The sequence below is a fragment of the Thermobia domestica genome, chromosome 1, assembly GCF_964235325.1.
Source record: "Thermobia domestica chromosome 1, izTheDome1.hap1.1, whole genome shotgun sequence".
In the NCBI taxonomy this organism is placed as follows: Eukaryota; Metazoa; Arthropoda; class Insecta; order Zygentoma; family Lepismatidae; genus Thermobia; species Thermobia domestica.
Genome location: NC_137454.1, coordinates 181,345,700 through 181,362,968, shown reverse-complemented (window position 1 = coordinate 181,362,968; position 17,269 = coordinate 181,345,700). Strand labels below are relative to the sequence as shown.

The following is a 17,269-nucleotide window of genomic DNA, read 5'->3' as shown; positions in this document are numbered from 1 at the left end:
ATGCCTCGATAATTATTACAATCAATTTTGTCGTCTTTCTTGTGAATTGGAACAGTGATTGATTCTTCTTCCACTCTTTTAAAATGTATTCCATAGTTTTTTTTTTTTTTTTGTAAAAAAAAAAAAAAGATTTCGTAACTATATGTTGAATTTTCTTGTTAAAAATTTAGAAACCTTCAGCATTGGGTAAACCGTGATGGTGGTTATATATTCTACAGCCTAGGAAACCATGAGCTCATATGAACCGTCTATTACGTATATGATCCATGAACAGATAATTCGATACTTTCCCGATTCTGAACAAGCTTAACTAGCAGTTAGTGCATTACAGAATTTGGGAGCTTTACCGATTTTGCAGATCCAAAGCACCTGATAGGTGGTAACAGATTATTACGTATGTGATCAATCTGTAAAAAATTTGTTCGAAATATTCATGCAATGTATATGAAAAAACTTAACTGAAAAATTTCAAGAATGTACAGAACCACCCGAAACGAAACTCTTGATGTGCAGGTTTCTCTTACGTTTTTTTTTTTACTTTGCTTCAAAAAGAGGGTGTGAGATATTTTGAAGTAAAAATACTACATACAATTTTGCTAGTTATTTGTGTATCATTTTTTAAAGTACTTATTGTATATAAGAGGTTAAAATATTATTACATATATTGGTTAATCCTTTAGAATTCATAATGTAAATATGTTAAGAATTTTAAAAAATCTTTTTGAAATTAATGGTTTATTTTCGAGGTTTCATATTATTATCTGCATCAGCCACTATTTAAATGAGTTCTTTTCGTTGTAGAGACGCGAAACAAAATCTGCTTTATCAGTTTAAAGCAAAATTTTCAAAAAAGCCCAAAATTTCCCAAGCAAAAAAGCGAAGCAGAAAAAACCGAGTTTTTTTTTCAAAAAAAGCCGGTTTTTTTCCGAGCCCTTGCATCTCTAGTTAATTTTCCCGGAGAAAAGATGAAAATTTTCATCATTCTAGTACCGTTCTCTGAGCCCAAACTCTTGGGCCTTCCAAGTTAACAGAGTCATTTGAAAAGAGTGTCCTTTTTTTTAGGAGCTATTAAAAGAATTATATTATATTTCAACTCTGAGTAAACATTGGCAAATTGTTATTGGATATATGTGAGGAGAACAAATTTCTATGAAGGAAGAAAAACGTATAAATATTTCTGGATGTTTCCTTTAAATATAGCCTTATGAAGCTATTAAAAAGTGAAACATGGATGGTGAACGCCAACTTTTCAATGGGCCAAAAAAAAAAGTGTGTTATTTGAGGTGAGACTTCCTTTACAAGGTATACGCTCTAATGTAGACCAAGACACAAAATTCATATGAAGAACTGTTTCGTGCGGTGGTGCATCAGTGCAGTGAATTTAGTGAATATCCGGACATGTAACTATGGTAATGGATTTTGATATAGCGTAAATGCAACTTTTGGAGATTCAACTCGTTTACAGCGTTACTTTTTTCACCTGACTCAGTTAACATGGAGGAAGGTTCAAGAGCTTGGACTCTTAGAACGGAACAAGAGCAATGAAAATTTTCATCTATTTTGCTAGAAAATAAACAATTTGCATTTCTTATAATAGCAGATGTGCATCGATTAATACAAGTGACTTCGGAGGAAGAGCTGGAACTTCTGGACTATTTTGATAGCACTTACGTGTCAAACACGTATCGCCGTGTTAAAGCTCGGTTTGGGAATATTTGTTTGCGTAATGTGCCCCGTATATATCCCCCAGACAATTGGAATGTTCACCAAGCTACCTTTAACAGCAATTCTAGGGTAAATAATATTTGTGAATTGTGGAACTAGAAGTTTCATCATCTAGTAGGAATGTCCCACGCAACTATTTGAAAGCTTATTCATGAAATTCAAGAAGTTGAAGCAACGGTTTCAGCTGTGCTTTATCAAGATGCTGTGAGGCAACCACCCAAACAGCAAACTAGAAGAGTGTTTCAGATTTTTTAGAAATGGTTCTAGTCTTTGTGCTTAACGTATAACACTGGAACTAAATGTTTGAAAAAAAATTGCTTGTTGTTTCTTATAATGTTATGAATAGTAGAAAATGAACATGTAAACCATTTATTGCATTAATACATGTTATATTTTGTTTGCTAATTTTCTGTTCTGAAATTTTAATATTGCCAAAACTTAATATTGTAAATAGTGATATATAAATCCATTACTGGCCCATTTTGCCTGTGCTTTTAACATTTGGTGAAACTGATATTATGTTATTTTAGTGCTGTTTGTTCTTGCTTTGAGTATTCGAAACTTTGATTTTCCAGAGTCGAACACCAACTGAATTGTTTTCCAACTTTGATTAAGATAAGGTCAGCTGTTTCGGTCATTTACTTTGTCTCTACTTAGTTCAACAAAGGTGAAAAAATGACCATGACAAAATTTCCTGCATGCTAATATTTTGGTGACAAAATTACAACTGACGAAATTACTATGTCGAAAATTCCAATGACGAAATAACCTACATGCTAATATTTTGGTGACAAAATTACCGGTGAGGAAAATTCCGGTGATGAAATTACCTGAGTCCGCTAAAACCCAACCTTTAAATAAATAAATATTTAAATGATTTTTAACAACTAGATAAAAACTAAATGGCAAGATAAACTTCGAAATAAAAAAAGGTAGATGGAAGCAGCGAGGAGGATCCCTTCAACTTACAACAGCCGAGCTAACAAGGATCAAACTATTTCTAAAGAATGGGACTGGAGGTAGTTGTATAAGTCATGGTTTTCCTTTCTGGCCTATTTTTGAGCTGTGGATAAGGTAGTAAAAATTGGTATCCCGTGAGGGGATAATTTATTCTATTTGTTACTACTATATTCTTCGTTAATTTTGTAAGAAAAAAAAACGAAAGCTGCAACCATTAATAAATCATATTTTCTTTAAATTGAATTTATCATTCAGTAGCCCACTTTTTAACGACCAAAGTCAACAGTCTAAAACATCGTATAACAAAAAAATCAATCAATTATTCAACTATCGGAACACTCCTTTACTCCCTTATTCTTTGTAAACTGCAGTTCCAAACAATAGGTTATTTCGGAAGGTAAGAGGAAACCACATATCAAGCTCGTTCAAATTGTATTAAATCATCATTGTGTCTGTTTAGAAATTTAAATCATCATTGTGTCCTGTGTCCTCCTCCTTCGAAGTACGATTTATATAAATATTTAGTGATCTCAGATCACTAAGTACAATGATCTAAGATTGTACCAAAAATAGGCCAAATGGATTGAGCTGCTTGGACGTGATATAGATAAATGTGAATTTTTAATCCTCTTCGGCGTGGTTCCCAGTCTGTTTCTTCTATGCTTTCTTTTTATTCGTTTACTTAACAACACAATGTTTATAGCACCTGCACTTAAAACCATGGCCACAGATAGATCCATCTTGTTCAAGCAACTTGAGTAAACTGAAAAACGAGCACGTACTCAAACAACAGGCGAGCGGAAGAGCGAAAAATGACCGCTTCTTTTTCTTCTTCTTTTACGCGCCTATTTTTACGCTAGGTGTATGGGCCAACTTACGGACCGAAATTTACGACATCATTTTACGGACCGAAAATACGCGCTGAAAATACGCTAGTGTATGTTGGCCTTTAGTACAATTGCGTACGTGCAGGGGTGGACTGATCCGGGAGGAAGGCGTGCATTCCCGCCTCGACTCTTTGAGTTAATAATAATAATAATAATAATACCATTCTTCTGATGTTGCAACCATTCTTCTTGCACTGTTTTCTAATGACAGAAATACTAAAGTGGGAGTTATAAAGAGCCGTAACATAGCCTTCCCAAAACCGGCTTAGTTTGGGCGGAATTTTGGTGACATAGCGGAAACTCACACACTTGAAAACGAATTTAACACAACACTCACAACAATGGTCCTGTTTTGTGCGTTATTGTTGTCCACGCGGAAAAACAACTCCGTTTCCAGGAACCCATTGCACAACACTACAGGACGCCACGAGCCAGGTCGGGTGAGTCCATTCTGCTCGGGAGGGGGAAGGAACGAAATCAGCCAAACGTAGGGCAAACAACCTCTTTAATCATGGACATTTGGAAATTGATGGATACTTGTATCATGCAAAAGAATCACATAACGGCAGAATGTTTTGGAAAGTGTTGCTATCAGCTTCTCATTTTAGGTATATATATATATATATATATATATATATATATATATATATATATATATATATATATATATGTGTGTGTGTGTGTGTGTGTGTGTGTAGAGAAGGTCCCCCATGATTAATCCCCGCATGAGCCCTTTATGTCCCAGTCCGCCACTGCGTACGAGTTAAGCACGTACTACTCTACTGCAACACGACAGCTTCATGCAGATTATAAATAGAAAAAGTTGGAATATTCATTTGGGAGGAAATTCGTGTTTTTTCTAAGTAAGTTAAATGCAGTCATTGATTTTTATCTTATTATTAAAAAACTTAGGTTTAATTCGATTCCGTACCATTTATTACGAACCCACATGAGTTCGATGGATTTTTTTTTTCGTGTAATATGAATATAAATAGTAACTTTAAGAAGTAGCAATAAAATTGAATTTGAAGGAATTTTTATCGAATTATTATTATTATTATCATTTCAGGGAATAAATATTGAAGAAACATTAAACAATATTCAATCAATTCTGGTGATATTAAGGAGAAAAGAAAACTACATAACTCTATTAGAGCCTCCACCAATCCCAAAAGTATTTAATAGATTCGGATACAGAGAAGATTGTCTCACTTTTCGAATGTATATGCGTCATCTAAATTCCAGTAAGTGCTTTGTAAGGTTGCATAATTTTGTTTAACTCTCTTTCCTTGTTCTTGTTCTTCTTTGCACAATAGAAAGGATAATTATATATTTTTTTGACCTGCACTTTAACATATGTAAGGGGCTACCGTTGCCACCACCAGGAGGTATTTCTCTGGCACTGCCACTGATATATATATATATATATATATATATATATATATATATATATATATATATATATATATATATATATATATATATATATATAAGATTTCACAATAAACCGTTCAACATTAAAGATTTATAGATAAGAATTGATTATTTCGAAAGATAAAAATAAACGGTCTAAGTCGTAACTACCACGACCACAAAAGTTAAAAGTAGAGCAAGGAGCATAATATCAGGATGTCTACTGATACTGGAAACACTGGAAATAGTTGAATTATACTGGAATTTAATTTTGATACTGAAAATACTGAAAATATACTGAAATTTTGATACACATACTGGAAAAGTTATGAAATATACAAATACAGCGAAACCTCCCTTAACGGACACATCTCAATAACGGACACCTCTATAATACGGACAGATTTTTTCTTTCAACAAAAATATATGTTCTCTTACGGAACAACCCCCCCTCCTTTTACGAACACTCTCAGATACGGACGCGAACAGTCCTTGTTTAACCCCAAACATTTCAATAACCTCTTCATAACGGCCAGGAATTATTCTTGGTTCTGCGATATTTGACAGTAGACAGAAAAGACTTTTCCCCACAAGTCATTAAACAGAGCAACTTCAAGCTGAACTTGAAATGCTTCTTTTTTTCTGCCCGCAATAAACTGCTTTCTGGTGGAAATACTAGAAAATCTTCAATAAGCACTAACACTTATGCTGGATTAGTCGTATGGTCAAGAGTTCTATGCGGATCTTCCCTTCCCTAACAAATTTAGTGCTTTTTCCTCTGGGCCTTGCATCTTTCCCGACAATTTCATAGATAACACAAGAAACATAGTTTGTTTTGCAATAACATTTTTCAACTAGCAACGTTTTCTCTCTTATTTTTTTTGGGAAAACCAAAATTTTTCTTTTGTACAAATTGGTGTGTCAAACAGTTGAACAATGAAAGAAATTTGCCATTAATCGCGGTGAAAAGAAGTTCTCCAATTGATCCAACAGTTGCTAGCAAATTTCGAACAGAAGCTAAAGCCTGTGACAAATATCTTGGCATTTCAGCTAAACGAATAAAACGCAAGTTCTGACGCGACGTTGCCAAGTGGTAAAGGGATGTGGCTATGGCTAAGCAGACAAGCGATCAGGTGACTGGGGATAGACGTGGATGTGTACAAAATAAACGTGGCAATACCGCTAGCCTCTCATTTGCTAGCAGCATTTAAAGGGAACTTGGAGCGCCGCCTTCAAATGCCAAGATGTTTGTCACACCGTTTAGTGTCCGTAGGATGTACACGGCAGACAACTACTGTAGACTTTTCCCCAAGAAATTTGGTAAGTTTCTTCTCCACATTTTCAGTATTGAATAATAATATTGCATACTTTTTAAACGTATTTTTACTTTTAATATAGGCCGTAAGTGAATTAATGGATTTTTTGCAGGGTGATGACGTTCTTAAGAACATTACCATACACGCATTATCATTTGCAGTATACGAACATATTAACACATTGTCCAACAATAATATTATTTAACAGAAATGAATTTCTCCTTCATCCATTACAGTAATTCAAATACGTACTAAATAGAATATTTTCATGTTGAATTTTACGTATTTACGCTCATACATAATGTATTTACTGTATATTACTGCATACAATTACCGTTGAGAAAATTAAATTTTTGTAACCTCTCTGTAACGGACACCTCTCAGTAACGGAAAAAAAAAATCCCGTCCCATTGGTGTCAGTTATTCAGAGGTTTTACTGTATTATCATTCTTTATAATCTACCCTGGATTTTTGAACTCCAGGGTAGTATAAAGGGTAGTAGCTCTTCGTGTATCATCAGTTTTGATATTAGCAGCATGGAGTGTCTTCAGTTCGATCTCATGCCAAAGGCAAAAAGCATATTCAAAGATGAAATTCTTCAAGTTTGAGCAAAAAACTGTTTGACATGATAACTGGCAAGGAAACTACAGACTCTTGTTTCTGTACATGCTGCTCCATCAACTACAAACTCTGTTCCAAGCTGAAATTTGTGAAGTGCGAACTTCAGTTGTTAATAACGAACATACGTTATCGATAACAGTGTCACAACATTTAATACTTGTGTTATGCCTAGAAGTATTCTTAATCAGCAAGTATGAAGTTATTGCTGCAGAAATATTGTGGGCTATTAATCAAGTTATGACCCCATTCTTCTGCTAGAAGATTTGGCATTTGTAGTGATGTTTTTAAACTGATCAGGGGACTCTCAGGATAGCCTTTCTGCTCTCATTTTTCCCAGGATTCTTTGCGGTCAGTGACGTCACGTGTAGGTATCGCGGTATTTTTCAAAATAATAAGTGGAATACTGAATAAACAATTACACTACTGTTTCAAGATGGGCAAAAGTCATCTTATTTGTGCAGTAGCTCATTCTAAGAATAGAGGAAGTAATACGAATGAAATATTGTTCCATCGTTTCCCTAAAAGTGAAGAACTTCAAAGAACATGGGCTTCCCGCTCTAAACGAATGGACACTTTTAATGCGGATAACGCACGAACATGTTCTGCTCACTTTTAACAACAGGATTATCAAAAGGATATGAAAAATGAGCTTCTGGTTTGCCGCAAAAGAAGTATTTAAGATCTGACACGGTTCCCTCATTATTGATACTAAACTGGCATGGGGAAAAAAACTAAACAAGACACTAGTCAAGTTGGAGAACAAAAACAATTATTATTATTATGTATGCAACAACAATAATTTATTTTACTTTTATTGACATTTGTTTCTGAGGGTCTGAAACTTAAGCTGCCTTAGGCAAAGTCATTTTGAAGTATGATTAGCGTCATACTAAAGGGCTGACTACTGCAGGAAACTTATGTTAGTCAATGTCTTTAGTATGGCACTAATCTTGCGTCAAAACGTCTCTGCATAAGGCCCAAGGAGTTTATGTATGTAAAACGAGTTAGAAGGGGGTACCAACGAGAATATAAAGGTATATTCTCATATATTCTTTACTTTAAATAATATTCTTAAGTTATGTTGAGCATCTGGTTCATTATTCTGGCAAAAGTGCACTTTGAGCAGAACATTCATAGGAACCCATTAAGAACTGAACCTAATCTAATTTTACCTTACCTAATCTTGTCTAACAGAATCGTACCTATTGCAAAAAAATCACATTGGGATATTTTTTGAATTGGGGTGCAGAACTTTTTGCTTAAAATTCGTACTTTCTTGTTATATTTTCTGTACTTTTGATGGTTTAGGTTAGGTTAGGTCAGTTTTGATTAGGGAGTATGTTTAGCAGAAAGGGTCCAGAAGCACGTAAAAAACACAAAATTTCCAGGAGAAATGGATGATGCAAGTACTTAGACGTAACATAACGTAACCAAATCTAACCTAACCTAACGTAAACTAACCTAAGCTAACCTAATATTAGTAGAAATAAGTGAAACTCTATCATTTTTTTGAAAATTATGCTGGACACCTTCTGCTAAACATAATATAATATAAACTAACCTAAGCTAACCTAAACTGACCTAACCTAACCTAAACTAACCTAATAAGAATAGAAATTACCAAAAAAGTCACATGTTTTTTTTTTTTAAATTGTTTGACCCCTTCTGGTAAACATAGGCCTAGATTAGTTTAGGTTAGAATTGTTGGATTTGGTGGGTCAGAATTCTTTGCTTAAAATTCGTGCTTTCTTCGTATAGTTTCTGTTTTTAATGGTTTAGGCAAGGTTAAGTTATGTCATGTTAGAACGTTGTAATTACCCTTGCGTAATATCAACTCATTTCTCCTGTAAACATGGTGTTTTACTGTAAACATTAAAGTACCAAAAATCATTAAAACTGATCGAGGAGGAGTTTATCTGTGAGTAGAAAATAACTCATTTTTTTTTTCAATTGAAAAGACAAGAAATCTGAAAATTATGTAGCTTTGAATCCCGTTTTACGAGTAAAGGGCGAAGTGTAACAAGCAGGCAAACAAAAAAGACATCCAATACCTCCACATGACGTCACGGACAGGGATTCAATCAGAACACTAAACGCGAACTGGTCCTACCTGTTATTTTATATACCTTGAAACTGATGATGCCCGACTGCGAAATTGCAAAGAAGTACAAGATGCGCAATGATAAACTTGGATGCCTAGTTACATATGGACTAGGTATCTAATAATCTAATAATGCAGAAATAACTAATTTAAAAAAATATATTTTTATCCAATTAAAATTAATAACGATAAACAAATGAAAGGAACGAAAGTAGAAAATTTTTGTTCAAACCTTTTTTTAATTTCATAAATGTTGGTGTCGATTAATAAACATGTCGTATGTCATTTTTATCTAGGAATTGTATGTAAGAAACTCTTTCAATTTTATATTATCTTTATTTTCAGAGTCGTGTTGCAAAGTAGTGGAAACGTGGAAGTATTTCATGTATAATGGTAGACCCAACATGCGCTTATACGAAAGGTAATAATAATTTATATTTATCAGTGACTGTCTCGCAGAATGCGTTACGGTATCCAATTTTTTTGCGCACAACAATTTCTACCGAATTACAAATTTCTGTTTAACTGAATTTTGAAGGAAAGTAGTGAGATGGAGTTTATTCGTATATTCAGAACGGGATTTTTAGACTGGTAAGCTATACTATACGTAAATATCAGTGTCTCATACAACGGCTATGTCCGTCAGTCTGTCGACAGGTATCAGAACTAAAACAGTAAAAAAAAATTGAGAAGCGGTTTCTTGCATTTGCATCAGCGTCCCAAGAATAGCTCCAATCTCCTCTTTAACCCTCTTTTCCAACCAGAAATGATTCGATTCAAATTAACCATTTCCGGCTTCAGCGTTGATCGTCAAACAACAAAACGGTAATCGATAGCGGCAAGTGATTTTAGTGATTGCTTTATTAGCTCCTCAAGATTTTTAGTAATTGAGTTAGCGCATTGCACTACCAAAATAGTTACTGGTTGAAGTTCACTAGTATTTACGATAAGTAGAAGCTTTGCTTTGTATGTACTTAAACACAAACAAACTATTTGCTGTGCAAAACAACATATTCACATAATAAACTACACATGTGTTACAGTTTCGCCAACTAACATTTTGGCTTCATCAGACACTATCTAAGTGTCTGATAGTGTCTGATGAAGCCAAAATGTTAGTTGGCGAAACTGTAACACGTATATAGTTTATTATGTGAATATATTGTTTTGCTCAGCAAATAGTTTGTTTGTGTTTAGTATTTACGGTTTTCATACTTATTTCTATAGAGCAAAACGGTAATAGATAATGAACAGCGCTTTACTTAAAAGTTTCAGTATCCCAAAAATGACTTTTCTTTCTATATTTGTCTCTGTACAAACTAGAAGTGGTGGAAAGATACGATTTTTCTCTTACAACACTAATCGCATAATGCATAAAACGGACGTAGATAGTGATAAGCAGTTTTCTTATATGGATTCACCTTTGATTTTATTCCTCTTTTGCAACCAGAAGTGATAGACATCAATTAACACTTTCTGTTTCTTGAGTAGTAAATATATATATATTCTAAGAAATAGCGAGTAATGGGTTTTTGACGTGGATTGAGCGTCCAAAGACAGGTTCTATCTTTGATCTTATTCCTTTATTACAATCAGTAGCTATAGATGTACTATTTCAAGTTTAAATATTGAAGTCACAAAGTTTCCAAATCTACTGTAGTTTTACACTGTGAAAAGAAACTCATTTGGTAACATTTAATTATTATTCGTTTGTGCTTGGTTAATTTATGCAATGATTATGCATAATAGAGAAATATACGAAAATTCTACAACAGTATGTGAAGAAGAAAATATGTTTTCATATACACTAATGGGCATAGGCGAAAATCTGTCTTCAACATTGGGGGGGGGGACGGGTAAGACGTTCCCATATATATATATATACAAGGGCGGATCCAAGGGGGGCTACGGCGCTATAGCCCCCCCCCCTTGACGCTCAGGTTTACACTGGATAAAATGGGCTTCAATTCTGCTTTACACTGGATAAAACGGCAAATTATGGTTTAGCCCCTCCCTTGATCATATCCTGAATCCGCCACTGTATATATATAAGCGATGTTCAAAATATTTATGATTTTGAAAAACAATGCTGCGAAGGATCAGGGGAGCAGAATTTTCTTCAGTAATGGAAAATTTAGGAGGCTATCGGGCTCATTCTTCCCTCGAAATAATTTGTTAGTTTTACGCATTCCACGTACAACAATAATCCCTCTTACCATTTCTAAGAAGTCATTGACTTTCCATTTTCTTATGCTTTTTGTTTAGAAATAATACTGTATTTGTCAAATTTCATTCCATGTAAAAACTGCGTCCTTAATTGTTCTTTCTGTCATCCTTTCTTTTTTTCTGATTCTTTTTCTTGACGTTACTACTTTCATTTAGCCTATCATACTTTATCGACCGTTGTCAGTTGTGATTCAAGTTGGCCGTCATCAGTAACACCAAAACTAAGAGGAGTTGATAAGCGAAACTAATGTACCACACCAACATGCGCGGATATCAACATGACAGGACTTTAGTTATTATAACAAAGGAACAATTATATCGTTTAGTTATTTTTAAAAGAAGGAAATGTTTGAATTAAAGAAAATCAAAACGGGGGAATAATTAGCCCGGAAAATTAGGACGGCCAAGAGGATGCTTTCTTTTTCTTGTATGAATAGAATAAAGGGTTAGATTCACTTCTAAATTTTTGTATCATATCATATAGGATTTATCGATCTGTAATTCTTGCCATTATAACTTCAATTTATGCATAAATTAAAATATATATAATTCTCAAACTCAGGTGGGCAATTGCCCTTTTTCTTCCTTGTGTTGGGCATAGCCCTCGAAAGAAAATCCTAAATACGACATTGGTTGTCTTCAACATTGGAAGATGGGCAGATTTGAGGCTTATTCTAAATAAGGGAGATGATAAGGGAGATATTACGATAGATGAATCTGATCAACTGTTGTAGAGTATATTATATATTAGGTGATGTAGATGAAGTAGTAGTACATATCAGTATTACAAATCACTGCGGTGAAAAGACACTGAAATCTGAATACATGCATATTTATAATTGGTATGTTTCTAATTAGGCATCCACAAAGATCCACGTTAAAATTGTTTTATAGTAATATAATAATATAAATGACGACTTCCCCAAAACTATGAAGAAAGAATATCAATTATGTATGATGCAACAATACTCTTTGAGCAAAATGATTATAATCTCAATAACATTACAGGAATCGTTTCAGAAATCTGACGCATGTCATACTCTTTACTTAACAGATGTAACCTTAAGATTATAGAGAAAAATGTTCCAGCAATTGAATTCTTTTCTTTGCTTACGAAACATCCTCTCTCAAAAGTAAAATTGGGACACGCGGAAATACGTAGGAACAAACCATGGTTCGAACTAGCAGAGAAGAGAAAACAGGCAAAATTACGTTGGCTACAAAATCCGAATGAAATAACTACACAAAATTTCGTAGACATCAGGCGAGGAACTTCCAAAACTTTTAGAACAAAGAAACGCGACATTTTGAAAGCTAAAATTTAGGAACTTGAAGATAGTAAAAATAAAAACACTCGGGACATGTATAAAGGGATCAACGAATTTAAGAAAGGCTATCAACCTCGTTCTTATATATGAAAGAAAGCTGATGGAACAGTTCTCACTGATACAGATAGCATTTTAAATAGATGGAAAGATTTCTTTGACGATTTGCTTAACACGCAGCCAAAAACTAATGTGCGTGGAGAAAGGAAGATACACAACGCAGAACCATATATTCCAGAACTCAATCGAATAGAAGTAAAAATCGCTATAAAGAAATTAAAGAAACACAAATCTTGGGTGTAAACGAAATTGCTGCTGAGTTAATTTTAGCTGGAGGCAAAAAATTGTGGAACAAGATACACAAACTCATTCTCCTTATCTACAACAAGGAAGAATTGCCACAAGAGTAGGAAGAATCAATCATTGTTCCAATCCACAAGAAAGGCTACAAAACCGACTGTAATTATTATCGAGGCATCTCTCTTCTGTTAACATCCTATAAAATCCTTTCAAACATTCTATTAGCAAGATTGACCCCATACGCAGATGAAATGTTTGGAGATTATCAATGTGGATTTAGACGAAATCGATCAACTATCGACCAAATATTTACCATTCGCCATATACTCGAAAACAAGCGGGAATACTGTAGTCCGGTACATCAACTATTTATTTATTTTAGAAAGGCTTACGACTCGGTTAGGAGAGAAACATTGTACGACGTTCTTATAGAATTTGGAATACCGGAAAAGCTATAGATCAATTAAGGCATGTTTAAATGAATCCCAAAGTAAAGTCCGGGTAGGAAAATTTTTGGCCACGAGCTTTCACGTTAAGAATGGCCTGAAACAAGAAGATGCTTTGTCGCCATTATTATTCAACTTTGTCCTGGAATACGCTATAAGGAAAATCAAAGATAGCAACCAGGGTCTAGAGCTGAACGGTGTTCACCAGGTTATGCGTACGCTGATTATGTAAATTTAGTAGGGGGTGATAGGAAAAAAATAGAAAGCAATGCACAGGTCTTATTAGACGCGCTTGCATGGACATGGATTTAGAAGTAAATGCAGAGAAAACTAAATACATGGAAGTGCGTCGGGACCGTAATACGGTAAATTATGTATGTGTTAAAATATTAAATAATACTTTTGATAAAGTGGATACTTTCAAATATCTAGGATCAATATTAACAGACGAAAATCATATTCACGAAGAAATTAAATGTCGACTAAAAACAGGAAATTCGTGTTATTATTCAGTTCAAAACCTCTTGTCGTCGCGAATTCTGTCGAGGGATTTGAGGCTTAAAATGTATAAAACGATAATCATACCTGTTCTTCTGTATGGTTTCGAAACATGGTCGCTTACTGAGTGTAGAGCATAGACTGAAAGTATTTGAGAACAAGATCCCGAGAGAAATATTCGGACCAAGAGAAACGGGAATGGGGAATGGTGGAAACTTCATAACGACGAACTACGTAAATTATACGGCTTACCAAACATTGTTAAGGTCATTAAGTCTAGGAGGCTTAGGTGGGCAGGACATGTAGCCAGGATGGAAGAAAGTAGGAACTCTTTCAAGGTGTTAGCGGTAAGACCAATCGGAAAACGACTATTAAGAAGACCTAGGCGCAGATGGGAAGACAATATTAAGATGGATCTCGCAAAAATAGGAATACAAAGTAGAAACTGGATAGAAGTCAGTGAAGAGCTTTTGTGAACGTGGCATTGAACCTCCGGGTTCCATAGGCTATAGAGTTAGTTAGCTTACGAAGCATGAGTAGATTCCTAGGCTGATACTACAAATAGATTAAATGCGCATTTACTGAAAAGATGGGTTCTACTGACATTGGATAGTTTATATACGCTTCGTGTGCTAGGGCATAGGAGAGAGGAGGAGATAAGATTTCATATCAGGTTACGTCACGCACAGTCGCACGCCTTCATTTTCATTAAAAATGGAAAAGCCAAGAGAAACAAATTTCATCTCACTTTCCTTTGTGGCAGTCGGACACAACTCATCACAGTTATCTGCAAAAAGCACTTTTCAAATCGGATTATTGGGAGAGCCTCCAGTTCCAATGTTGGAAGGGGGGGGGACATGTGTCCCCATTTCCCCGGAATTGGTGCCCGTACCTACAGCTGAGACAACTTTCCAGCATGAGGAGAGGGGCATATCCTCCTCTGGCATTTATTGCAATTTGTGCCCAAATAGCGGAAGTGGAATTAAGACATATTGATGAGACTACTAAACTCACTACAGTACGAAGTTCAGTTTGAAATACTACAGAATACGATTTAAAAAAAAAAAAAAATGGAAAAGCAAAGAGAAATCAATTTCATCTTACATTCCTTTGGGACAGTCGGACACAAATCATGACACTTATCCGAAAAAGCACTTTTTAAATCAGATTATTGGGGGGACAGTCCCCCCAGATCCAAGATTGGGGGGACATGTCCCCCTCGTCCCTCCGGGATTTGCGCCAGTGCTAATGGGCATGATATTACTCAAATTCACGTAACACAGCACAGTGTTACACACAAAAAGTTTGGAAATGGAGCCACTTTGTTTAACAGGTAAAATAAACCCAGATTATTTGAATTTTAATATTAGAAATTGATAAGAGCTATAAACTACCGTTATAATCGTAACATGATACTGAAATATTCGTGAATTCGTATTTATAAACAAACAAAATCTAACTAGTGTGTGTTTTCCAACTATATGGTTATAAAAAAAATTCAACGTAAATAGATAATTCATTATTTAAACTATGCATAGCATAACGAATGTGTTCTAAATATGAAATTTGAAACCACTCAAACCAGTGTGCTTCCAAATACGGAAAATAGCATCATGTGTTAGTCAAATTCCTGGTCGACACTAATCACGTGAAAACCTCTCCGAATACGATTGGATATCTTTAATTTTAGAGTTGTAGTACGTGGAAAAGTAACATTTCGAGCTCAACATAAATCAAGTTACATAAAATAGATTTTGCTAGAAAACAACAGTAAAAAAAGAAAAAAAAAACATCAATGGAAAACATTTTACTGATTTTTAGAGAAATTCCTCTCAGTCAGGAAATTCCTCTAGCAGACTGCCCAAGTACACAATAACTGGTTAGAGTTAAAGGGCACATGAATAAATGCATCGAAAAGCGACAGGTAAATTCTGATATTCAGTATTTATACAATCTGGTATCACAGACATCCAGATAACTGTAACAATCACCACGAACCACAAACAATAAAAAACTATCAGCAAATCGCATATTTTTCTTTCTTTTTTACACACTGCAAAGAGAACTCTAGGATGATCAGAAGAACCTTTAGGATATATGATGAATACAGAAATAAAACTAGGCGTTTCAATTCCTTTTATTTATGAAGCTAAATGTAAAATAAATAAATAAATAAATAAATAAATAAATAAATAAATGCTTTCTCGACTATAGTGAATAATTATATACATTATATATATAAAGAGGCACAGAAAAATGTATTATTTCCGAAGCTAGGCATGAGCATACTAATTAGGAATAAGTAAGTATATGACCATCACCAGTGGCGTATTTAAGGGGCAGCTTCCGGGCTTAAGCCCCCCGAAATTGTATTTACTATATTAAAGTGAATGAAATATCTTGCAGAATTTTCACATTTCCAGGAATAAAGTTAGCCAAGACCCCTCGAAATAAAATCGTAAATACGCCACTGGTGTTCACATTATGTAATCCCCAATATGATTCCTAAAAATACGAAATTACAGTTAGAATTGACTGAATATGATATGGCTAGTAAGTGAAAAAACAACAATAAAAATTAATGTACCAATACTACCAATATTTGAGCGACTAAAACTTCCTACTTTATTTTCAGGAGCTATCCAAATGGACACCCAGACGAAGTGCATCCGAACCGAAAAGGCCTCAAGATCCTATTGAATATTATGTAAAAAAAAAAAAAAAAAAAAAAAAAAAAAAAAAAATTAAAAAAGAAAATGAAAATAAAAAATAAAGGATTTTATATTAATATATTATTTTTTACTCATTTCCTATGTGCTCCAATGTAATTTCTGTTCCAATACCACGTCAAGTATAGTAATTACAGGGATTGTATCAGGGTTTGAAGAAACCCGGGCTTTAAAAAAAAACAATGCAACTGGATCCACGTGTTTTTTTCGGTTATTTTCGGGTCTAATTCGGTCTTTTCGAAATATTTCAATGTTTAGGGGTAAATGTGCTTTATATTTCAAGATTGTCATTGTCATAACTTGCAATAATTTTATATTCACAGCTGTTTTGAAAAAAAAAAATGCATTCATTTTGAAATTTTAAATTGGATCGCAGAGAAAATCTATGCAGCAAATTCAAAATGTCTTATGCTTCTACTCAAAAATTTCAACTTAGAGCCCCGAAAATTACACCCTGTAGCGTGGATACCTCATATTTTGAAAAATGGCCGCTATTTTGAAATTTTATGTAGGATCACCGAGAAAATGTATACCTCGGCATTTAACAGCACAAATTTTTGTATAGTAAGTAAAGGGATGATAGGGATGATGATCGCATGGGTCCTGACCCGCTAGTGAACGTGCACGACCCTGGCCACAAAAGTTTTTGTAAATTTGAACCATTAAGTTTATGTGTTGTGGTATTGATACCACGACATTTTACAGCACAAATTTTTGTATAG

At 34.4% G+C, this 17,269-nt stretch overlaps 1 protein-coding gene across 1 annotated transcript in view; it reads left to right on the top strand.

The window, feature by feature from the left end:
* LOC145691635 (uncharacterized) overlaps positions 1–17,065 on the top strand; it is a 55,269-nt gene extending 38,204 nt beyond the window's left edge. Inside the window, exons 3-5 of the mRNA XM_081767016.1 lie at positions 4,642–4,816; positions 9,369–9,444; positions 16,454–17,065. Of these exons, the coding sequence (XP_081623142.1) occupies positions 4,642–4,816; positions 9,369–9,444; positions 16,454–16,529 (327 nt within the window). The 3' untranslated portion in view covers positions 16,530–17,065. The remainder of the gene's footprint in view (positions 1–4,641; positions 4,817–9,368; positions 9,445–16,453) is intronic.
* Positions 17,066–17,269: the final 204 nt, after the last annotated feature.